The following is a 24624-nucleotide window of genomic DNA, read 5'->3' as shown; positions in this document are numbered from 1 at the left end:
TCTTGCAGTTTTCTTTAGCTGCTGCTTGTTTATCAACTTAAAAGTTCCAATTTTGCATTGCCTTCAGTAATGTTTGTTTCAAATAGATTTTAAAGACTAATATTCAAAAGATCATTTTAATTTGTCCACAAGAACATTCACTCAAATTTTTAAAATGTCTATTTATTTTTGAATAAGCACTAAAAGTAAAATTAATGGTGAATGCAATAATATTGTAAAACCCCTTGACTTTAAATCACATCTTGATTGCTTCATTTAAAAATCCTTTGTGATAGTCACAGAGGCATAATTGCAAAAATTGCATCCTTGTCCTGAAATTAATGGACTTCACTGTAGCTACACAGTGCAGTGTGACTGTTACTGTGACAGACAGTGATATTTCCCATAGCTTTGATTCTGTACTCCTGAGACAATCTGAAATAATGACTTAGCTGTGCTGACTTGCAGCTTCAACAGTGCATTGTGTACACAAACTAGATATCTTGGCCCTTAAAGTATTTCACACAGGAAATTGCATAGTGGAGATGGCAAGCCACTTAGATCTTGATGAATCTCATATCACATGACAAGCCTAAACAACAGTCACACTCCTATGGTAATTGCTGCATAAAAGTGATGTGTGCCTCATTCCTTGATCGTTTATGTTTTTGGTTTCATTTTTTCATAAATGTTTATCGGTGTTTGTGTTACAGTTGGCCTGCCAGAGATTTACTGTATACACACCTTTTTGAACAAGTCCCCACAACATTGCTTGATGTAGGGATTTGATAACTGCAAAGCTACAATATGATATTCGCTGGACAAAGAATGTGATCTCAAATATTTTGTAAGTTTATCACAGTTGACTGTATCTTTATGTGCATCTAAAAATGTGCATATAGTGGTTGTTAGAAGCTTGCAAACCCTTTATAGTCTTTTTAATATATTTCATAAGTATAACCTTTAATATAATTACATTTTCACACAAGTACTGATAGTAGTCGAAGAGAAGTAAATTAAAGAAATAATACATTGTTCTTATTGAGGACAATGATAAAACTTTACATATGCGTGAGCAGCAAATGTGTGAATCTTAGGTATAAGGACTTAATTTGAAGGTTATAGTCAGTTATTCAATCAATGGGATGACAATGAGTGTAAGCTGGCACTCCGATTTATTTAAAGAACAGGGATCTATTAAAGTCTGTTTCGTAACACATTTTGGAAAGTGTTCAGTGACAAAAAAGGTGACTTCTGAGGACCTGAGAAAAATCATTGAATCCACAGACAGACAGATACAAATGGATGGGATTCAAGATCACCATTTCCTTTCCCAGAGTGTTCAACTATATCAAAGATCACTCTGAGAGTTCACAAAGGAATCCAAAGTGTCTCAGAGGGCAGTTTTCTCATCTATTTTACTGAATAGCAGTTAAATTCACACAGAGATTACAAAAGCTCAGTATTACAGACATAGGTGGTTACTAAACTTCATATTCCAATATATGGAATAAGATGTAACAAGAATTACATTTACAACATAATCCATGATCCTTTGATATGACAGCAATTACATTACTTGAAGTTGTATGTAAGCCCTCCTTCTAACACCTGTTTTAGCTAAGAAATGTCAGCTTTGTTATTTGGTTTGATATGTGCACTTTTCCCATCCAGCCCTCAACCAAATGCTGGATCCTTAACTTGGTGCCCAGTCACCAAAACACTGAGAAATCCTGCTCTATTAAACTAAAGGCCTCTCTCGCATTGGCTAGGAGGAGAACAGTAAACAGAAATGATGTGCATGGGAGCAAGGAGAACATTGATGCCATTCTCTACTTTATTAAGGATCACATGGGACAACCAGAGGACTGTTGGAACAATAGTTTGCTGATGAATATGACCAAATTTGAACTTCGAGAAGTGTCTGAAGACAGGAAAATCCAGTGTTGTAGAATCACAGTCTGGGCTAGGATAACTGGACATCATTGACGAAACAGTAAGATCTGGATTGCACCACTGTGAATCAAATCTCAAGAGAAAGTGGGTCACGCAGCAAGACACCGACCCATGCAATTCAGTCTCCCAAGGAATGCTTAAAGAGGAGTAAAGTTAATGTTCTGGAGCAGCCAACTCAAAGTCCTGACCTTAACCAAACAGACGTGTTATGGAAGGACATGAAGCAAGCAGTTCATGTGAGGAAACCTACTAACATATAAGATGAAGCTGCTCTGTACAAGAGACAGGCTAAAATTCCTTTAATCTCGTGCTGATCCACAGTTACATTCAGTTGCAAAGGGGGTCCCACCAGATACTATAACCAAAGACTTTATGCTTTCTTATTCTTTAGTAATCACTGGACTGCTCTCTCTATCTACCAGTAGGTAAAAAGGTAAGGACTCTACAGGTTACTTACAGCAAGAAGAAAGTTAGTATTGACTCTGTGAACATGTATAAATGATTTGCACTAGAGCTGCAGTACAGGTCAATAACAGTTTTCCACTCCCTAAGATCTTAATTGTAACAATGAACTATTACAAACACATTTACTAAGGTTCAGCTTGCAGGTAGAAACCAATTAACCTCTGATGGAGCAGGCATGACTACGCTATGGAGCCATTTCACACTTTGGCATTCATATTTCAAGGCATAAATTTATCATGACTTTAGAACAGCAGTCATTGTCACATGTCGCGATCACGTGCTGGAATATCACAAGCACCATTGGCCAGCTCACCTATTCAAGGAATAAGTGGGAAAGGACACTTAGTGTCTAACAGTAACCATACAAAGCTTTCTATTTAGCCATAAATCAAGCATTTATTGACTAATTTCCTTAGAATTAGCACATTTTCAGGTCAGTTTTTAGGATATGTCATCTGCTGTTCTGTGAGTCTACAATATACACTTTCTTTTAACATGAAAACCAAATTACTTTATTGAAACATGACTGCTTCTTACAGTAATTTGCGGTCCATACTCCATTATTCAGTCCTTTATCAAAGCTGCTGTGATGTGATTTACATCATTAGTCATAACTTTACAGTGTATAGTAATGATGCATATCCCCGCTGAATGATTCAGCGCAGAGACCTTCATATAGAAGCGCTAACTAATGAAGGATTATTAGACCCAGAGATGTATAATGTGGATCACTTCTTCTGATTTACAGTATTCTACTGAGGATCCTGAGGAATCAGATGATGTGAATGCACCTGAAAGTCAAACTCTCTTCAACAAAGAAACAGAAGGGCTTTCTGATGAGACTTTGAAGATAAAAGTCAGAAGTCCTTGTTCCAATAGACCTCTGACAAGAGTGAATATACACTGTAAGAACAAAAGAACCCATAAAATCAGCAAGGGCAGAAAAGGGACTGTCAAAAGAAGCAGCACAAAGACTGTAAAATGAACCAGCATCTCACAGGACAAATGTGGCTTGGGACTAAAATCAAGGTGAGGAACTCTTGCTCGTGGCTGCCTCTAGATTTAGTATCTGTTCAACACATAGTATTTCAAATGTTATTTGGAAAAAAATCACAAATGGAGATTGTAAAGGACTTTGTGATGTTTTGGCTGCTTTAATTTGTGTTCAAATGCACAGATACAACCCCTCCGTTTTTACAGCACTCCACACTGTCTGAGCTTGTAAATCACAGTAGTCAGTTTTCACATAAGTAACAAGTGAACACCAATTAATCCAAATTATTGCTTTACTATTCCAGCTTTTTTCTCATGCTTTTAGACAGAAGTTAGGATTTTAAACATGTTTAGGAAGTTAAGATATTACTGTTTCCATGTTTCCCCAATTTAATTATGTTATGCTGCCATCTGCTGGACAGTGTAGACCAACAGAGTCTGCAAGTACAATCTGCATGTATCTAAACATCAACTTTGTCTTCAATTTGTGTTATTTCAGCATAGAACTGTGCACTGAACCAGACTTAATCATACCTTTTATTGTTAGTTTTAATAGTAAATTAATCACAGGAATTACTAAAAGTACATGTCTCACTTGTAATATAACTTTGGCAATCTAACTTCCTAAATTAAATTACTCTGTGTTCAGACTCGTTTGAAGACTTTACATTCTTCTGTATTTCTTTATTATTATGTGATAAAAATGGTAAATTGATACAACCTTTTAAAGGCTGTATCTAAGGAGTGCACTTTGCATCAAAAAAAGAAAAGAAAAAGAAAATCAAGAATAACCATTAGTATCATAATACGTTAGACACAACTCCAGAGGGGTGAGGGGAATCAACAAAGAGAACTTGTTTGTTTTTTCATCCAAGGCTTGGTGGGGGAGAAATTAAGATTAATGATAAATAACCACACGGTTTAATTGCCAGTGTATAATCCACAGCAACGCATAATTAATCTAACAACTAATCATTCAAAGAAAATTGGAGAAGGAATTTCCATGCTTATGATATCTATAATTCATAAAAAGAAAATCAACAGATTTAAAAAAACAGATATCCCACATTTTGTTGACAATGTTGTTCAATTATTAAAATGTTATCAAACCTGAAAATCCTATAATAGCCCAGTAGTAATAACACACTGGTGCCATTTGAGAAAAGAAACACCTGGGGCAATTCGTGATATGCAGGAGTATTAAAATTGCAAATATAACTAAAGACCTTGAGAAAACTCTCAGATAAACATCTTTTTTCTTCCTTCTTTTGATAAAATATGCCTATTAGAAAAAAGAAGAAGAAAGAAATGAAAACTGTTCCTCAAAATTGCAGAAATGTTCTTTCTGCTTTTTATTCCAGTGAATTTTGCAGGTATGACAACTTTGAAACCCAAAAAGTTAGTTAGTTAATTTATTTCATTTTATCAGCTTATTCCATTCCCATTTCATTTAAAAGTTATTTTCAGAATAAGTAATTTCAGTGACAAGGCACCGGTACAAAAACTATGTACATCCATTATCTCGGTCTGACTACTACCTCCCTTCAATGCCAAAATACATCTGAAAGACTTCACAACAGCCTTTCTCATTCAAGAACTGGTAGAGCTGCCCAAGGTCCATGTGATTGCCTCTGTTTCCATGGGGGTCAAACATTGCTTCTTCAAAGCCTGTAAATTTGCGCAGGGAGTCTATATGTTCAACAAGCCTGCTGTCCTCACTCTGACAATCAAGGGAAATATCCTCTCTGTGTCGAATCATGATCTTCTTCCATGTCAAAACCTTCACTCTGTGAAATAGGGGAATAAGATTGGAAAAATATTAAACCTGGCACCTCAGCAGGCTTCTGGTTGTGATATTAAGTCATCCCCAAAAAAACCCAAATCAACAGGCAAGGTACCTGGACCAGAAATCCTCACAGGCAGATTGAGGACCTTCCACACACACAATACCAGGTTTCCCAGGCATGCTAAACCCTGACAGGCCCAGCTCCTTTGACCAATCCAAGATGTTCTTCCTCTTCGACTTGTTGTAAATGTGGTGACTGTAGATCCACAGCCGGCTGAACACTTCGGGCATCCGAGGAGAGGCAGACTCCTTCTTAGGAGCTGGGGCTTCTAATAAGCTCTTATCAATAAAAAGCTGGAGGTTGTCTTTCACCCATTCAACAGCAGAGAGCACACATATTTCCCCCTGGCAGTTTTCCATGAGGTATGCGTTAAGAAGTGCCTGGAGCTGTGTCTGCTGGGCCCTACTGAGACCATAACACCTGAAGCAAGAATAACACATGTTCTAAGAAGGTTTCAAAGAACATTTAAGGTCACTTGGCACTGGGAATTTCCATATCTGGGAGCAATTACAGCACAGCTTCAGGAGGTTCAGCGCTATTAATTAAAGTGACTAATGATACACTTAAAACAAATTAGAGGCACTGTTTCTTCCACTTACTGCTGTGGCTGTGTTATTGTTACACAAATTAAATTTGCTTTCATTCAAAACTATATTTAAAGGCAACACTGTGAATGCTATCTGTGCTCATCCAGGCTGCGCTTCCTATATGGTAGAAAAACCTGGGCCACTAGTATTCTATTCACTATACTATTGTTTTCGCGCTCTCTCTTTTTCTTCAACAAGTCTGTACACAAGCAGATGAGACTCTCCTGAGTGAGCTCCCTAACTATTTTCCTGTATGTTAGGAGTTCAAATGAGGATAATCGCTTACCGGACTGTTATTTCTGGTAACACACTAGGATATTCAGATGGGTAAGCACAGGACAGAATGAACACCGTCTGTGTGGGGAAAAACATGAGAAATTAAACCAAATAATGATTAAAACAAAATTATATATAATGACAGATTAGTTACCCCCTCTGTGTTCGCAGAGTCCAGCTTTTGTTTGATGAGAAACTGGGGTCTGGACGGTGGAGGGCCGCCTGTTGAAGCTGAGCCCTCCACGTAGTCCCTGAGCTCGGCTAGTGCCAGCTGGTCAGTGAACTCCAGCTCCTCCACGGTGGGGAACATGCTGGTTAGCAGCTCTATCTCTGCAAGCTGAGACTCAGCCCACTCCAAGTAAGACATGCTGCTTTAGTCGAGAACTAAAATAGTCAATCTTTTCTAATGTTCATTTAAAAAGTTACCAGTTACACAGTTTTCTGGTACGTCCAAAAATATGACTCACTTATGCTAACACATACCATATACCATACCATGTTTTCCGGGCGTAAACCAGCCTCTAAAATTGATTTCGTTACAGAACAGTATGAAATCTGAAAACAAAATAATATTTTTATGTATACAGTATAGCCATACAGAGACACTGTCTAGTGTCCCGCAACGACTAATAATGAAGTTTTGTTTGAACTCGGACTCTTTTGGCCGACGCACGCAGGAAACACACGGCAGCAGAAACAGCGGCCCCATCACATTTTGTTCCTTTGCATGTGTCAGCTGGGATTTTTTTCCCTGCCAAATCACTGGAGTTATTTTTGCGTGTTCTAAACTTTGCGAATCAACGTATTTACACTAAAGCTCGTGATTTATTTCTCCAGTCAACAGTCTAACGTAATTATGTCCGAATTAGAGAAGTCAGGAATGGAAAGTAAACGAAACTGAAGACGATTAGGGTTTTAGGCTCGGTTTGTCACAGTAAGTTGAATGGCCCATGAGGGTGATGATTAAATTTAACGATATATTTCTTATTGTGTTTTTTTTTTAAACAGAATTTGCCGTCACTGAACTCTATTAGCAGCATTATAATCTCATGTAGGTATTAGCCAAAGCTAGCCTTCTGTTTCACTTGAGTGCTGTGTTCGATTTCCATCTCTACAGGTGAAAATGGGAAAGAAGAGGGGAAAGGACAAGACCTCCAAGGAGGATGATGAGCTTGACCTGACAGGTAAAGAATATTTCATCATCTTTCATGTCATGCAACAACCTGTGGAAAGCCTAGTGTGAGACTTCCATTTCATTTAAATCTTTATTGTCACAGTTCCATCCTGCAGGCATATTAAGAAGGGAACAGACCAAACTCTCCTCAAGAAACTTTCTGGTACCTCAGATTGGACGAGTTGTCAGGATTGTAAGCAGGAAGAAAATAAAGAAAATATCAACAACCATCTGCCACAGGAGGCTGAGGAAGAACAAGAAACAGGATTGTGGATGTGCTTGAAATGCGGCCATAGAGTGAGATTTTTTCTTTTTGTACCTATTTGTCATTGGGTTTAAAATGGTGTGCATTTTTTCTAAATGCATCTTTTCCACTAGGGATGTGGACGAAATTCTGAGAATCAGCATGCCATCAAACATTATGAAACTCCCCGGTCTGATCCACACTGCTTGGTGGTCAGCTTGGATAACTTTAGTGTGTGGTGAGCATTTTATGTTGTTTTGCTAATCATAGGCCTCTACATCAAGTTTGAAATGAGAATAATATGTTTTTGGTTTTTCGCAGGTGTTATATATGTGATGATGAAGTCCATTACTCCAGAACAGGGCATTTGGCTCAGCTAGTAACCAACCTGAAAAAGCAAACATCTTCAGATTCTATAAAACGACCACAGAAAAGTAGGTACCACTGGGGAAGTCTAACACGCACATACATTAGACTGCTTCATAACCACGTCAACCCTGTTTGCTTTCTTTAGGGGTCAAGGAGGAAGATGCCTTGATGGAAGCTAAACAGAAGGCGGAGACTGTAAAAGAAGATGAAAATGAGGACAAGGAAAACAAAGAAAACGGGGATCACCAAAAGAAAAACACAAAGAAAGAGACTGTTGGGAAATCTCAGAAGAAGAGCACAACTGAAGAGCATTGTGGTGTTTCAGTAAAGGGTCTGAGCAATCTGGGAAACACGTGCTTTTTCAATGCAGTCATCCAGGTAAGACTGATCCTTACATGATGCCGGTCTTGAGTTCAGTGAGAGTTATTACTGATTGCTATCGTTTTCTTTTCCAGAATCTGTCTCAAACACAACTCTTAAGACAGACTCTCAACAAAGTGACAGAAGAGAAAAGTCTCAACATTAAACCTGGTGCTTCCTTAGATCTGGTGTGTTTTCCCCATTCAATAGAGTAGTTATGTTCCTATTTATATAGGAACATAACTACATATAGGATAGGATATAGGATATATAGGAACATAACTTCCTATTTATAACTAACTTTCTTCCTATTTATAACTAACTTTCTTTATTATGATTACAGGAGCCTATAGAAGTGCAGTTAGACGGTGCCGGATCTCTAACTTTGGCTATGTATCACCTACTCTGTGAGATTCAGGAATCGAAGAAGAGTGTAGTAACACCACGGGAGCTGTTCACACAAGTTTGTAGAAAGTAAGAATGACTATAGTTTTATGTTAAAAGTCAACTTTAAGATGTGCTTAAAAGTATAGCTCCCAGCATTAGTGCAAGTGGGGCTCATCATTCATCTTATCTGTGCAGGGCTGCCAGGTTCAAAGGATTTCAGCAGCAAGATAGCCAGGAGTTGCTGCGCTACCTGTTGGATGGCATGAGAGCTGAGGAGCACAATGTGTGTACTGAGTTTGAAACAGATCTCCCCATATTTAAGTCTGATAGATTTCTACTAAAATGAGAACTGTGGCTCTCCAGATTGCGAGAAATTGGTTTGACAGCAGAACACTGCTATAGTGAGTTGTTTTATGTGGCGGCATTAAATGTAAGAAATTGTGTTTTAAAAACATTTTCTATGTCCTATTTAATGACCTTATAATTCTTCTTCTCAGACGGTTGGTTAATTTTCTGTGTGCAGAGGTTTTAACAGGAGCAAATTTTAAGGGTAAAGGCCCTAAAATTAAGATTCTGTGAAGAATGGATGTCTCCATCTTGTGGTTAATCAAAGGTATCTTTCATCTTTTGAATATTACGGTTGTATCTGTGTCAACAGAGAATAAGCTCGGGAATAATGGACACATTGAAACAATCTAGAGAAGGCACAGATGGAGAGCTGAAAACGCTACTAAAAGGCAAGTAATGCTGCTGTGGATTATTAATCAGTGTTATATAAACAAAAGTATGTTGCTAAAGTTTTTGCACAGTAGCTTTTCTTTGAGAAATGTGGCTCTGATATTTAATTTCTTCTTTCAGAGTATGAGAAAAATGGATTTCTAAAAAACTTTGTTGACCAAGTTTTTGGTGGTGAAATTACCAGCACTATAATGTGTCAGCAGTGTAGAACGGTATGTATGAAGACCAGAAAGTAAGAAGAGAATATATCCTGATGATGTCACTCTAAAAATATCCACTTGTTCATCCTTACAGGTTTCTGTGGTCACAGAGATGTTTTTAGATCTTTCCCTTCCTGTTTCTGATGAGGTAAAGCAGGCATTTGGGGTTTTTTTTTGATAGTTACTTGAGTAGTTATTTGTTAATGTCTGTATCAGTTATTGTTCCCTATTGTGGCATCCTATAGGCATATAGAAAGAAGAACCAAAAAAAGAAGACCAGTGCTTCAAGCCAGGATGACAGCAGCAGCCCTGTTCGGACTAGTGGGAATGATGACATTCCCACTGGGGCTGGCAGCAAGTACCAGCAGAAGAAAGCCAAGAAGCAAGCAAAGAAGCAGGCAAAGGTGTGTCAGTGAATGCATACTGAAGGAAGTTTCTGTTTTCCTAAACTTAATTCATTAATTAATCCAAATTAATCCATCTTGACTTTCAGCATCAAAAAAGACAGCAGAAGCTTGAGGGTAGAGCCACTTTGGACAGTCTCACCTCTCCCAGCCAGGCTGAGAGCGAACACACAGATACTACAGCAGATTCAAAGGACAGGGAAAACACTGATAATGAAACACTTGAAGAAGATTCACAACATCCTGCTCCAGTCAGTGTGTCTGAAGAGGACCAAAAGCCCCGCAACGCAGTGCAGGTGGAGCAGGAAAAAGAAGAGGATGAGGATTCAGCGAGTGACCCTGACTCATCAGTCAGCAACCGGTTTACTGCCTTATCAGTGGAGCAGGACTCAAAGGACAGCACCGTATGCAATGAAATGTCTAACATGGGTCATGAAGAAGACAAGACAGAAGAGGAAGACACACAGCTGGTGAGGAAAATGAGTAAAGTAACCTTGGATGATGCCTTTATAGAAGACACTGACACAATGGAACAAAGCATGGAGAGTGAAGATGGAGTGATGGAGACTAAGGAATATACAGTAGTCAACCAAGATCCAGAGCTGGCCTTCCACACGATGGCTGCCAGGACAATCCCAGAGAAACAGGAGTGTTCAGTGCAGTCGTGCCTTTTTCAATTCACAGAAGTAGAAACCCTCACACAAAACAACAGTTTACTTTGTGTCACCTGCACCAAACGGCAGCTGGGGAACAACAAGTCTGGAGGTATTTAAAATGCTCCCACATCAGTACTTAGTCTGCTATTTAATGTCCTTTGCTGTAGTCTATGCACATGCAATTTTACATAGTGAAGTATCACAAATGTGTAATTTTCTTTTCTAATACCATTATTAAACTTTCTTCATACATAGTTTAGGGATCGACTAAAACCCACTGTCTTTTTTGTGCTGTGTGTAGGATCCAAGAAGAATATCTACACTGATGCCTTGAAGCAAATCCTTATCTCCTCTCCACCTTCAGTCCTTACTCTTCATTTAAAGAGATTTCAACAGGTATGCTCTGCACTGATCCAGTTCGCTGTCAGCTAAGGTTTTTATCACAGAGTTATGAGCCAAGCTTTAAAGAACATTGAACCCTTTATGGTAAGGCAATCAAGAAATCACTATTTGGATTTTAATGATGTTTTTTACCTGTAGAATGGCTACAGTATTTGTAAGGTGAACAGACATGTCACCTTTCCTATGATACTGGATCTAGCTCCCTTCTGTGCAGTCAAATGCAAGGTAAGTATGGGAAGTAACATGTTTTATTATACTTTACAAAGACGGCTATAAGTGAATTAAATGTAGAAGCACTAACCACTAGTTGTTTTGAAACAGAATATCCCAGAGGGACATAGTCAGATCTTATACGGTTTGTATGGCATCGTAGAGCACAGTGGAACAATGAGGTCAGGTCATTACACGGCCTATGTGAAAGTGCGGCCCGAGTACCCTCAGCCCTCATCCAATGGACTTACAGAAGGTGGGTGTACTCTGGCTTGACCGTTAATAGGATAAACACTTCTAAATATGAAATGTATAAACTCATCGTTTCCCTTCAGGAGATGCAGAGCCATCCAGAGGATCCTGGTTCCACATCAGCGACACAAGCGTTCAACCTGTGAGTGAGAGTAAAGTCCAGAGCTGCCAAGCCTACCTCCTCTTCTATGAAAGGCTCCTCTAATTGTGCATCACCACTCAGGAAATCCAAATAAACCAATGCTGCTTCAGTTTCACCTTCTAAGGGATCTCAAAGAATATTTCCGCCTGTACCTGTTCTGTCAGTGTCTGAAATTGTATGACAGTGTCTGAAATATTAAACAGGTCATTTTTATCAGTCTCATACCAGTACAGAAAACCTAGTTGGACAATGAATCGACAATATGGAACTGGAAGTCACAGTTTCAGTATATTAATGAAAGCTTGGGATAGATGATATGTAGATATATATTTTTTCTTTTTTAAATCAATGTCATGTAATTAAATGTTGCAAAAACAGAAACTCCTCTCCTGTGTGCTGGTTTGTCGATACTTGCTATGAGTCTGCGCAGTAAGTGCTGCTAGCGCTTCCTTGTCCAAGCTGTCACATGACTACAGTGAAGTCAGGCTCGGAATGGCCAGAAGCATCTGTACCCTATCCCTAAATTTACTAATGGCAGTGTTATCCAGGTAGCATGGCAGGTCAGTAAACGTTTGGCTTTTTAAAGAGCATCGAGTAAAGTCACAATAGCGGAATGTTTCAGTTTCTGTTTTTTGCTAGCAACGGATAAACACGAACTGAGCGCAGTTAAAGCTAACGGTCTGGCCTAGCCTCAAGCTTTTCCGTTTACGGACAATTACCACTGTTATTTGTTTAGCTAAACGAATCTATTATAAGTCGTCAGTAACATAACGAACTGATCATAATTTTGGACATGCTTTTATTGCCTTTATCTACCAGGCCCAGTTGATTAACTTGGCTAAACGTGAGTCAGCATTTTAGCGTTGAACTTGGCGTACAAGTTAAAGAGTCACGGTTTAACCCACATTTCCTTGCTGTGGGGGACTATTAATTATCGGCAAGATTAAATATTTGCGAAGTTAGATAGTTAAATATTGAGAGGCAGTCGCCTAACTTAAGGACTATGTTAGAAGTAATTTTAGCGAACGTTATAGTTATTTTTGTCTTCGTTACTTTAGTCAGATTTTTAAAAAAAAACGCACTGGAGCATGTTTTTACATGTCGTTATATTTATATAGGTATTAAATTCTATTTGACTAACTATTCATTAGTAATTTCCTTGAGGGAGAATTTTATTCACAATCAAGTGTTTCGCCAAGTAGCTGGTTGGATGTCTTGTACCACTTCTGCTGCCCATAACAGCAGTTTAAGTTCCTGAACCTTTACATAACTTTACATAATACTAAAACTCCCCTTGCAATACTCAACATTGGGATTTCTCACTTTTTTCCAACTGCATATTACGTTTAACATTGTCAGTCTGTTTTAGTAAAAGCACTATACAAATACAGGCCATTTATCATTTATCCAGTAAAATAAAGTTATTTCACTTCGCTTATTTTTTCTCCCACTAAAAGTGTGTCCATTGTTTTTTTTAGTCTTGATGATTTATAAATTTATGATTTATAAATTTGCTCGGCTAACATTATCTCGGTCATGGTCATACATGAGATGAACCCCCTTGTTCGTAATGTTCCCAGTATTTTAATTCATTAAATAAAATATAAATATTAGGTGTCCCTGTATTGATATGCTATTGCCACACAAAATATTGTGATACTATGCATTATTCTTTTTCTTTTTTTTTTTCACCAAAAAAATGTGCCTTGCAGCTGTCTGTGGTTGCCTAATGATACACTGAAGGCTTTGCTAAAGACACCTCTAGTGCAAGCAATGATTAGTTGTATTGTATTCTGCTCATTTTTTTTCCATAGAATGTCTGCAAACTCTTAAGAAAACATACATTCAAAGTCATGTCGACAACTTACAAATGGTCTAAAATCTGGAACGGCTTATGTTGTCATAGATGAGTTACAGTACCAACATCGGAGAACCAGAAACCCATTAATTTCTGTTATTTCAACTTAGTATCTTTTATTTATTTATTTTTACAAATTAATTAAAATGGATGCAAAATCTAGACAAAAGAAGAAAATAATTATAGTTACTTCTGCATGATTTGGCAGATTTCTTTTTCCAAATCAAAGATATTTGTGTCTTGAGCTGGGAATCTTTCACTTGTTAGGCAAATATGTAAACGGCTCCACTCTGTAGCCACTATAATATAATACACATTGATAAACCTAGAGAAATGTTTCTTGTGTAATCATGACATTTTGTTGACTCCATATGGCTCTCTTTTTTGCACAGGCTGAGCTTGTAAGAACTATGGCGCTCCAAGCTCCTCGCACATCGGTGTTCACCTTCCAGTCTGCAGTGCACAGCGCCCACGTTCTGCAGTGTCTGAATGAGCAGAGACAGCAGGACGTCCTGTGTGATGTGACGGTGGTGGTGGAAGACAGGAGTTTCCGTGCTCATTGCTCTGTCTTGGCTTCTTGCAGTGAATACTTTCACAGCAGGGTCACCAGTGTCACCAGCCAGAATCCCATCATCACCTTGCCACATGAGGTTGGTGCCTTGGGGTTCAGCCAATTTATATAGGGAAAAAACTAATATGGATGATACTGTTGAAAGTAAATGGTGATAATGTTATACAGGCACCATTATTTTATCCCTATTATCCATGAAAAGTGTATGCATAGTTATGCATGGTTGTCTGTCCACTAGCTTCTATTACTTGGTCCATTTTGTGTCATAATGTGAGTGAAAAACAATTTATATGCAGTGTTTGGAAAATTCAACTTGAAAAGGTCAATACAGGTACATAAGAGACCTGTTGAAACTGAATTTTTGAGCTGCCTGAGTTTTATTATGTTTCAACAATTTATGTCTTTTCCCTGCAGGTGACCGTAGAGGGGTTTGAACCTTTGCTTCAATTTGCCTACACATCAAAGCTCCTTTTTACCAAAGAAAACATTGATGCTATTCACAGCAGTGCTGAGGTTTTAGGATTTCACAACTTGGAGTCGACATGCTTTGATTTTCTCATCCCAAAGTTTTCTGAAAGCAAAAAATCCTCACAGGAGGTCAAGCAAAAAGTCTGTTGCCAGAGCCGGGATCCTAGTGCAAGTTTTGGCTCTCGTGCAGAGAGTAGACAACCAGAATCATGTGAGTCACACAGCTCAGTGCCTTCAGGAGGTGATGAACAAATAGACTTCCCGTCGCAGTGTCCACAGAGTGCACAAGGTCAGACAAACAGCAGGGAGGAACACTTCTGTTTGGAGAACTGTGGACCACAAATGGCCCCCTTATCTCTGGAGTTAACAGGAAATGGAATGTGCCCCATGTTGTCTCTGCCTTGCCCAAACTCTGACAAAGCAGATCATCCGTCTCAGTTTTGTGAAAAAGACATTTTAGAGATGGGAGACGTGTGCAGTCAAAGTGAGATGAGTTTGGCAGACTGCGGCTTATCTTGTGAGCTGTCAGCCTCAGGGGATGTGAATCCACCAGAACTCATTGATCCACCAGGCAGAGAAATTAAACAAACTGTTGAGACACTTGGTGCAGAAACCAATTGCATCCCTAGCTCATGTCCACTCGAGACTTCAGGGGCAGAAGATTGCAGTACTTTAATAAAACAGAGTGAGGCTCACTTTGAACAGGGAATGACAGGTGATCTTTCAAACTCTGCACTGACTACTCTAAGCCATGAAGAAGGATATGGCGAGAGAAGTCGCGTGGAGAGGGAGGTGGCTGAACATCTGGCAAAAGGATTCTGGTCTGACCTCTGCCCGTCTCAGGCTCAGCCACTTCCTGTGGATCCAGTGGAACAAAATAATCTAGCAAAAGCATCTGACTTTCACTGGCTTAAGCAGCTGGACCTGAGTGCCAGTGTAGGAGACTGTCCCTTTCTCAGGGACCTTGGAACAGGTGATGATGCAGCTACACACACCGACAGCTTGTCTCAGGCAGAGAAGAGCCCCTGTATGTCCTCCTCAATAAACTCTGCTGATGAGTCAGACCTGGACACAGATGGCGATACTGAGGCCAACAACAAAAGAGCGGAAGAGGTTGTTATTATATATATGTGTCTGATGTTTGGTTATTGGTAATGGAAGATAGAAAATCAAATTAATCTAAATTGTTTAACTCTAATCTTCAGGTTCAGCTTCCATTCCCAGTGCAGCAAATCTCAGTGCTGAGCCGGAGTGAATTTCAGCAGCTTCTGAAAAAACATTCATTGACCCAGGAGCAGCTGGACTTCGTCCATGACGTCCGTAGACGAAGTAAAAACCGTGTGGCTGCACAGCGGTGCCGGAAGAGAAAACTGGACAGCATATACCAGCTAGAATGTGAAATCAAAGGATTAGTAAGTTGACTCTAACATGCCTGATTTTCCAAACATACTCTTAAACATGCTATAATGTAATTTCATAAACTAGTAATATTTTTTTTTAACTTTGACATGATGACCACTGTGAACTGCAGCTTTGTGGATAACACTTCTTTCTGGCACATCCTTACCACCTTTTTCTATCCCTTATCCACACTCGGGTCGCAGGGGCAGTAGTCTAAGCAGAGCAGCCTAGACTTCCCTCTCCCTAACATTGCTTTCCTGCTTGTCCAGGGAAACACTGAGTTGTTCCCAGGCCAGCTGAGAGAAACAATCTCCCCATTGGGCACTGGGGGTGCCTCCTCCTGGTATCACATGTCCAAATCACCTCACCTAGGAGGCATCCTAGTCAGGTGCCACCTCAACTGCTCCTTTAAATGTGGAGAAGCAACAGCTCTACAAGTCACTCTTTAATATCCAAGCTCCTCATCCTATCTATATGGGACAGCACAGTCAGCTTTTAAAGAAAACTAATTTCGCAGAGTGTATCCATTATCTTCATTCTTTCAGCCACTAACCGGAGCTCGTAACCATAGTTTAGGGTAAGAATGTAATTTGTCTGGTAAATTGACAGCTTGGGTTTTCTGCTCAGCTTTCTCTTCACCACAACATATCAGTAAAGTGTCTGCATCACTGTGGACGCAACCCCTATCTGGTTACCCAGTCTCAGTCTCCAGTATTCTCTGAGCTGTGAACAAAACCCAAGATACTCCTCCAATTGGGGCAGCGGTTCCTCCCAGACTCGGAGTGGGGACTCCACCCTTTTCTGGTTGAGAACCATGATCTTTGGATTTAGAGGTGTTGATTCTCATTTCTGCCGCTTCACACTTGGTCACAAATCGCTGCACTGCAAGCTGGAGGTCACTACTTGATGAAGGCAACGCAACCACATCATTCGCAAAATGCTACCCTGAAATGCTGAGACCTACTTGGCTACGCCCAAATGATGTGTCCAAAAAACTGAACAGAATCTGTGACAAATCTGTGTCCAGCGGAGATCATCAGCCACCTGAATGAATCCGATTTTCTGCCAGTAATGCAAACCAAGCTCTCGCTGTGGTTGCACAGGGTCCGAATGGCTCATAACAACAGACCAGTTACCCCATACTTCCCACCTTCCCACCACCTCAGTCCTCAGTGGAGGTCAGCAGTATCCCACCCCTATTGTATCTAATGTGAGTAGAGCCCCATTATCCCCTCCTGAGTCGTCAGACCAAAAGTCTCATTTCATGGTCACATCAAACCCCTCCCACACGTTTTTTGCTTCAGCTACTGCAAGAGCTGCAGTCCACTGCTGTTACCTGTCAGCTGCATCTAGAGTTCCATAGGTCACCATCTGGTTCTGGGTTTAACACCACAACAGCAGTGCTGCCTCTAGAATTTTGCTCAGGAAAGCAACCTTCTTGTCCAATGAAGAAAGCCCTCAACTTTTTAGTAGTAAACCAGGGGGATAGAAGCATACCTACCCCTGGCTGCCACCTCTTAGGACAGCTCCAGAGTGGAAAAAGAGTCAAGCCCTTCTCCAGGAAACTAGTTCCAGAGCCTGAGCTATGTGTTGAGCCAAGCCGGCTATATTTAGACGGTATCTCAACACCTTGTGCACCAGCTTAGGCCCCTTCCCTACCAGAGAAGCAACACTCTGTGTACCAAAAGCTAGCTTTGGAAGCTGGGGATAGGACTGCCAGAACCTTCGCCCCAATCTGAATGGCACTGAACCCTGTCCTCAAGTGCAGCAACCAGGCACTCACCCTCTAGCTCCAAGGTTGTACCCAGGTAACCCTGTCCCGGGCAGGATAACTGGAACCTTGATTTCTTCATCATCATAGGGGTTCTTGTCCACTTTATATAACACAAATGGCTGTACGTAGGGTGGTAAAAGTAACTGAATGTATCCTGTTTTATTGAAATAACTTTAATAATGAGTGGTAGAGATAGGTTTATAGATTGAACTGACTGGACTAGTATATTAAATACTATAGAGAGAATATGAGAAATTTTGGTTAAATGTTTGCTACCAGCTCCACTGATTGATGTCTTTTTATGTATTTATTAATTGCTAATTAGCTAGCCTCAGCTCATGTTGATTATGTCATTCCTTGGAACTCCAGCTGCAGCTAGCAGTGGTACACCTTGCTCTCTTCATAAGAACCTGCTGCAGGTTTCTTAGCTTTGCAGTATGTATCCCAGAGAGCAGAAAATGCTAGCTAGCCTGCAGGTAGGGAAACAAGAGGTTAGTAGTAACTGGGCTTTCAAAAAAATTGTACAGTTAAATTGTAGATGAAATGAACCAAATGCATCATTAAAAGGTCAAAAATGAGTGAGCTTTACTGTTATCCTCCCCACAGAAAAGTGAGAAAGAACGGCTGCTCCAGGAGCAAACAGAACTGAAGCAAAACCTTGAGGACATGCAGCAGAGCCTTTGTGGCCTGTGTAAAAGTGTTGAATCTTGCTCTGATCAGGACCAGTTACAGATTCTTTCCAGATTGTCCTCGCAAGACATTCCCATCCCTTCTCCCAACGTTGTTCCAGCAATCGAATTGGTAAGTTCAGAGTGTGAGCACAGCGGGCAAACTGTACAAACAGTTCAAGTCTCTGAGCCGCAGGCCGGCACAGAGGACACGGGCTGCCCTGTTCCTACATCTCTGCTCAGTGCCTGTCTGGATATGAACAGCAGCTTATAGTAACTGGACTTAAACTACACGGTCACTTGTAATCATGCAGGCCCACAGGTCAAAGGGTGAAACTTGGTTCTATACTGTAATCCTCTTTTGGGATAGACATGCTTTCCTAAAGCACTAAATAATTCACTAAATAATTGTCTGCCTGGTAGAGGCAACTATCATGTCAGGCGTTTTCTTTGCTGTACTTCTAGTCTTCATTTTACTGTAGCAAAAAAATTAACCAGTATTCATTGTTTTGAAGGTGCAGGCAATTTCCTGCAGCAGTTCCTAAAAGTTTCCATTTGAAAATTAGGAGGATAAAAGTAGGTTTGCTTTTCTCAGGGAAGCTCATAACCTGACTGTATTTTGAATCATGCTGCGCACCCAAACAGGTATGAAAAAGTGATGTTTTATTTTACGCTAATTAGTCTGTTGTTTTAATCTTAACACATACTGTAGTAATATTTACAACTATGCTATTTCTTTGATTAAATAGGCATAGAACTAATTGAATCTTTTCCAGTAGACTAACAAATTTTCACAGCTAACCTAACTTTTCAACCGCATTATTTGAATACTAATGTATTTTAAACTCTAGTAGGTCTAAAAGTGTTACAAGGGAACATAAGAAGTTATTTCATTTTATGCAAAATGTGCCTTATGCAATTGTGTAATATGGATTCAAAAAGATGAGGGCATCTTTGTATATTCTTGTTTCAAGCACTATTGCACATTAACCCAGAGCTAATATTGATGGCATTGTGTTACATGTTATTTTGTCTGCATGTTCAGTATTTTTATTAAATGCTTTTATGGATTACAAATTTAAATAAACAACACTTTGTTATCATTCATTGTTTTATTTCAACTTCCAATCTTTGGTTGTGTGCACTACCAGAGTTTGGCCAGTAGATGGAAGTATAACTCTACCTCACCACATGAGACAGACGTGACTAGAGTAACTTAAGAGGCTCAGACTGGACCTTCAGGGAGGGTAACTGCTCACTGAACTCTAAATAAGGGAAGGCAAGGAGTTTGTGCTAATCCACCTGACAGAAAAATGTGCAATTTCCTGTTATCTCATCATGCGATTAAACAAAACTTATTTAATTGAGTAAATGAAAACCCATTAACAAACCCGGTTTAAAAAACAAATAAACAATCTTGTGATTTATCTCTGGCTCTTACTAAAATCTTTTGGCCATGCCAACAAATTAACTTTAACCTTCAAAGTTAAAAAACTTTAACCAACAAAATCAACCACACAAGTTCATGTCTTCATAAGTTCATGTCTATAAACACAATATGTAACATAGTTGTCTAGAGACTTAGTACTTCTGCAGTGGCTTTGCAAAGTATAATTCAGCAGGCTCTAAAAAAGGTTTGGAATTAAAGACAGAGTCAGATGGAGGCTGATAAATGACCTTAGCACTTTGAAGAGCAAAGGTACCCTGGAAATCTGCAGACAGGAAATTTTAAAAAGTACGGCATATCTGACAACTATCCCTGTAATCCCTGCAGTTTAAACAACTAAGATTTCAGGGTTATTCTGTAGATGCAGGAAAGATAGCTTTCCTCGTAAAGCACCCGACCAGTCATTTGAGTTTGTAAAACTTTTGCCTATTGGATAGAAGTGGTAGTTCTACACAATAAAAAATGTGTAACCCCTATACAAATGAAAAGCAACCTGTTGTCTCCGTCACATAGACAGATGTTATTTAAAAAAAAAAAAATCCTAACTGCATTTTAGCCATCAACATATCTGTTGTCTGTAAATGGCACACACCTAAGTGTCTACATGTTTAGGGCAACATTTAGTCCTTTTGCAGGTATAGATGATGCAGACAACAACCTTTAAAATACATCCCAAATACACAATAAACATTAGGTTTGGATGTTCTGAGGTATACGCTAAGATGACACATCAGTCTGCTAGTCAGTGACCCCTCACTTATAACTGTTGTCAAACAATCTTTATGTAATACTTTATAATAATCAGCCATTTGCCAAAGCTCACAAATTCAACAATGATACAGCAAGAATATTCCAAACAAGGAAAGATGTGAATATTAACCTTATTGTTTGTTACTAATTGCCCTTCTTTTACTATTATTTCCTCTCTCACTCTTTTTAAACATTTAGTTAAAAGTTATTGCAGTGGCACAACCTCCTCAAGGATCCATCTGTGAGCAGTAACATTTAGCAATCAGTAGCAATGACTAGTAATTCATTTTACTGTTCGTGTTCCAGGCTGCCAAAAGAAAATTGGGTTGTGCATTTGTTAAGGTTTAAATTTTAGGGGCTTAACAAAGCAACAATCTGATCCGACACTGGTCAGAGTGCTCCTCTTTCATTGCAGACTGGAGAGGATCATAGATCAAACAAACCAGTACAGAACAGAAACACCACTTTAAGAAGGTCTTGTAAAGTTGAAGAAGCAATTTTGTCAAGATGTTTTTGTCTTCTGATGTGAATTATTATTTTGTGTCCTTTGAAATAACTACGGTAGCACTTGGGGACAATGAAAGAAAAAGCAATCTCATTTTGTTTTCCTCAGAACAGAATCCTCAAGGTTAAAGTGGTAATTACACCAGCAGCCATGGAGCAACTCATAAAACTGGAACCTGTTTTTGAAAAGTAACCTCACACCCTGACAAAGAGATGTCACTCCGAGCACGACAACTGATTTTCCATCTAAAAAGCAAAATGATTAGATCATTATAATACTGCAGACATCAGATATGATCTCTGTCCGCTGGAACGATGCATCTGTACCAAATCTTCAATTTGATGCGTGTCAGCGTGAATATCACCTTCAAAAAAAGCACTACAAGCACCTATTTACAAATTTCCATCTTAAAACACTTGTTCCACAGTGTTTGTCTTTTATATACGGTTCAGAATTTACAGCATTGTAGTGCAAGACTAAGATGATCCCTCTTTTGCAAGCTACACAGGACGAAAGACTTGATTTGAGGAGGAAGCAGCTGCGAGGCATGGCAAGGTCAGAGGCCCATAATCCGCGGCCTCATTCATGCGAGATTAAAAACCTGCTCTGAGTTCTGATTAAGAACGCAGGGTTAGAAGATTAAAGACCAGCAAACAAAATGAAAGCAGTTAAAGCCCAATCCTGGAATTCATCAGAATACCAAAACCTTAAACTGTCATAATGTGAGATTAATGCAAAGCCCTCTTGACCTCAGTATCTGTCTTGATACATATTCTGTGTCATAGCCTATATTTCCTTTTTTTTGTCCCTGAAATCCGCATTCAGACTTTTCTTTGGTGTTGTTTGTGGTTTTTCTTCACCGTCTCATTTTCTTTGTTCTTATTTGGGTCATTTATTTTTTAAATCAAAGTGACAGCTTGAATTGGCTCAGCTTATTGTCGATGTAATCATAAATCCTTTATTTTTTATTGTCACTCAATACATGATTATATTTCCATAAAACGTTTACGTCCCTTTTATGCAATGATTCAAGTCATTATCCTCTTGACGGTGGAGTCGTACTACACTCGGGGAGCAAGGATTAGGAAACAGGAGGGAAAGGGGAAAAAAACAAGATTAGAAATTAAAGCATCTGGAAGTTAGCTTGCTCACAACATTGCTAAAGGAGAACATATATGCTAATAACAATGACATTGCTCAGTGTAGGACTGCAGAGAGTTTCTTTTTATGGCACAGATGCAAATAATATGTAGAAGGTAGCAGGCACCAATATTTTAAGCTCGAATGCATGATTATGATTGTAAATATGACACTTCTTATCCATTCTCCTTGTGAGATAAACACAACAAAGCGCTGAAGAAAAGTTGACAATTCAATTTTGGAATAGCACACCAACATGACCCAAGATCCTTATTACAATATCGGTCTGAAACCCAGTAAATAGCAGTTAATATCCTGAAATGTCAATTAGCATCTCCAATGGTGTTTCCAAAATAGAAACACTGTGAATGCAAAACTAATGAGAGAAGATCTATATACCAATATTCTCTAGTTTAAACCCTGGAGAAAGACACAATACTTGTATAATTAATCCCTGCATAAGGTCTGTGACCTTCTTGCAGCACCACATAAGTCTCATAACCTACTGTCTCCTAACTGATTACATGCTGAAGTGCTGAACTTCATTTTGGGGGTAGTGCAGAGAAAGGGGCTGTATCCCATTGACAGGATTATATGAATGAGGACCATAATACTGTAATCTCACAGAGAAATGAGAGGAACAAGGGGACATGCTGGCCCCAGCTAGGCAGCACCCTGATCTGCAACCTTCAGATCAACAGCTGGTTGTACAGTGACAGATTACACTCACACTTGTTTCTCATCCTAACAATCCTCCCTGTGTTGAATTTAGAACACTATAAGCACAAGAAAGGGTATTTGAGGACAAAATCTCACCATACTGTACCAGAGTATATTATTTTACTAGTCATGGGGAAATTGTTTGAATTTATCAGTGTCAAAAGACAAGGAGGAAAGCAAAGAAATGATGCCTTCAATTCTGCCAAGTACACTGGTTTTTAATTAACACCACTGTTGTGAGAGATTCGACAGAGAATCTCTTTTTTTTTCAGCTTAAGAAAAAAGCCCACAAAGCTTTAAAGGAACCCATTAACCTTTGAACAAAGACAAACAGAGTAGGGTTTTCATCCATTTCAGATCTTTTAACAATATAGAACACATTTCTAAGGTGTATTTTAAGTAACGGTAAAAACGTACACCTATCTCAATGACAGAATTAACATTTATATTATTTTTCATGTTAAATTTTCTCTTTCAGTCATCAAAAACATTCTGAACAGAGAGTTCATCATCACTGCAAAGAAGAAAAAGCTCAGCGCCGACCCACGATATAATCCCCTCCCCACCTTAAACACATCTGTCCCTCCAAATGCACACCTCACCCTGTCCTCGTGCCTCACTTCGCACCCCATCATATGCTTTCTCTAGAGCCACAAAGACACAGTGCAACCCCTTTTGACTCTCTCTATGCTCTTCCATCAACGCTCCCAAAGCAAATATCATATCTGTAGGACTATATTTATATTTGGGAAAAGCTGAAAAAAATACATTGATAGGCAACTGTTTTTTGTTTTGTTTTCCAAAAGTCTTTTTGGATGACAGAAGAGTGTATTCTTTAATCCTGCCTACCCTGTACTCGACTTTACTCTGACATAAATATGATAATAACAAGATATACCCATGTCTTATACGTTAGCATTGAAAACATTCAGCTGTTGAAACAACTCTTTATAGCTTCGTGACAAAAATTATAAGCTGTGTTCTTTACGCAAAAATACCACTGTGTAAATACTATACATTTAAATTGTGGCCACGTGCAGTTCATGTCTAATTTTTTAGATATTAAAAACTTTTCTTCAGCACATACAAAAAACTATAAACATACAAGCAAACTGGCAAATTTGTAATATTTAATATTTGATTCTTTATGAATATTTAGGTTAAGTATTCAATATTTAGGTACCTAAGGTACAATAAAGTACATCACTAATGTTCAGGAATGCCAGAAACTGCAATCATCTTAAGTGTTGTGGCACTCGATAGACATTGTAAACAGTCCAAGTCTAAACTGAGCTAATGAGTAATTTAACAGTCTTTAGTCATAGCTACACTTATTCCTGTTCCATCATCTGAAATGTGACACTAATCCTGCATGCATAGACAAAACAAGCAGGATACAGTATCAGACTTTCACCCAAAATATTTTCCTTACATTTGCAGGATTTTCAAATATGTGTGACAAGGCCCGGCCAATTTTAAACCAGGAATGTTTAATGTTGATCTTTATAATGATGAGGATGAGGATTTTATTTCAAAAGCTATGCCTTATTGAGGGGAAACAGGTAGGCAAACAGAAAGGTGAATCAGGGATGAATGGACTGTAGGATGTGTCATCAAACCCATTTTATCCTTGAATGCTGAGGTTACATCTCAATCCTTTACATTTTATTTGTAATCCATT

The 24624-nt window shown here is 39.1% G+C and overlaps 3 protein-coding genes across 3 annotated transcripts; 2 read left to right on the top strand and 1 right to left on the bottom strand.

Moving 5' to 3' along the window:
- Window positions 1-4711: 4711 nt before the first annotated feature.
- rwdd2b (RWD domain containing 2B) lies at window positions 4712-6730 on the bottom strand. Its single transcript, XM_006796595.3, has 4 exons — window positions 6258-6730; window positions 6114-6181; window positions 5292-5660; window positions 4712-5180 (listed from the first exon to the last, which is right to left on the bottom strand). Exons 1-4 carry the CDS (start codon window positions 6468-6470, stop codon window positions 4928-4930), a joined length of 903 nt encoding a protein of 300 aa, XP_006796658.2. The 5' UTR covers window positions 6471-6730; the 3' UTR covers window positions 4712-4927.
- Window positions 6731-6794: 64 nt separating this feature from the next.
- usp16 (ubiquitin specific peptidase 16) lies at window positions 6795-12017 on the top strand. The gene is made up of 18 exons (XM_006796596.3): window positions 6795-7037; window positions 7221-7287; window positions 7381-7574; window positions 7656-7759; window positions 7843-7955; window positions 8036-8268; window positions 8346-8438; window positions 8594-8724; window positions 8833-8920; window positions 9296-9374; window positions 9496-9587; window positions 9670-9723; window positions 9821-9979; window positions 10069-10744; window positions 10937-11031; window positions 11176-11262; window positions 11359-11503; window positions 11583-12017. Exons 2-18 carry the CDS (start codon window positions 7227-7229, stop codon window positions 11702-11704), a joined length of 2526 nt encoding a protein of 841 aa, XP_006796659.2. The 5' UTR covers window positions 6795-7037; window positions 7221-7226; the 3' UTR covers window positions 11705-12017.
- Window positions 12018-12096: 79 nt separating this feature from the next.
- On the top strand, window positions 12097-19471 carry LOC102792185 (transcription regulator protein BACH1-like). The gene is made up of 5 exons (XM_006796594.3): window positions 12097-12201; window positions 13892-14149; window positions 14485-15651; window positions 15744-15950; window positions 18320-19471. The coding sequence occupies exons 2-5, from the start codon at window positions 13910-13912 to the stop codon at window positions 18653-18655; spliced, it is 1950 nt and encodes a 649-aa protein (XP_006796657.2). The 5' UTR covers window positions 12097-12201; window positions 13892-13909; the 3' UTR covers window positions 18656-19471.
- The last annotated feature ends 5153 nt before the right edge of the window (window positions 19472-24624 follow it).

Source organism: Neolamprologus brichardi, chromosome 14 (genome assembly GCF_056152115.1).
Source record: "Neolamprologus brichardi isolate AB-2024 chromosome 14, ASM5615211v1, whole genome shotgun sequence".
Taxonomy (NCBI): domain Eukaryota; kingdom Metazoa; phylum Chordata; class Actinopteri; order Cichliformes; family Cichlidae; genus Neolamprologus; species Neolamprologus brichardi.
Note: the sequence above shows the minus strand (reverse complement) of the source record. Positions and strands in the feature narration are given on the sequence as shown.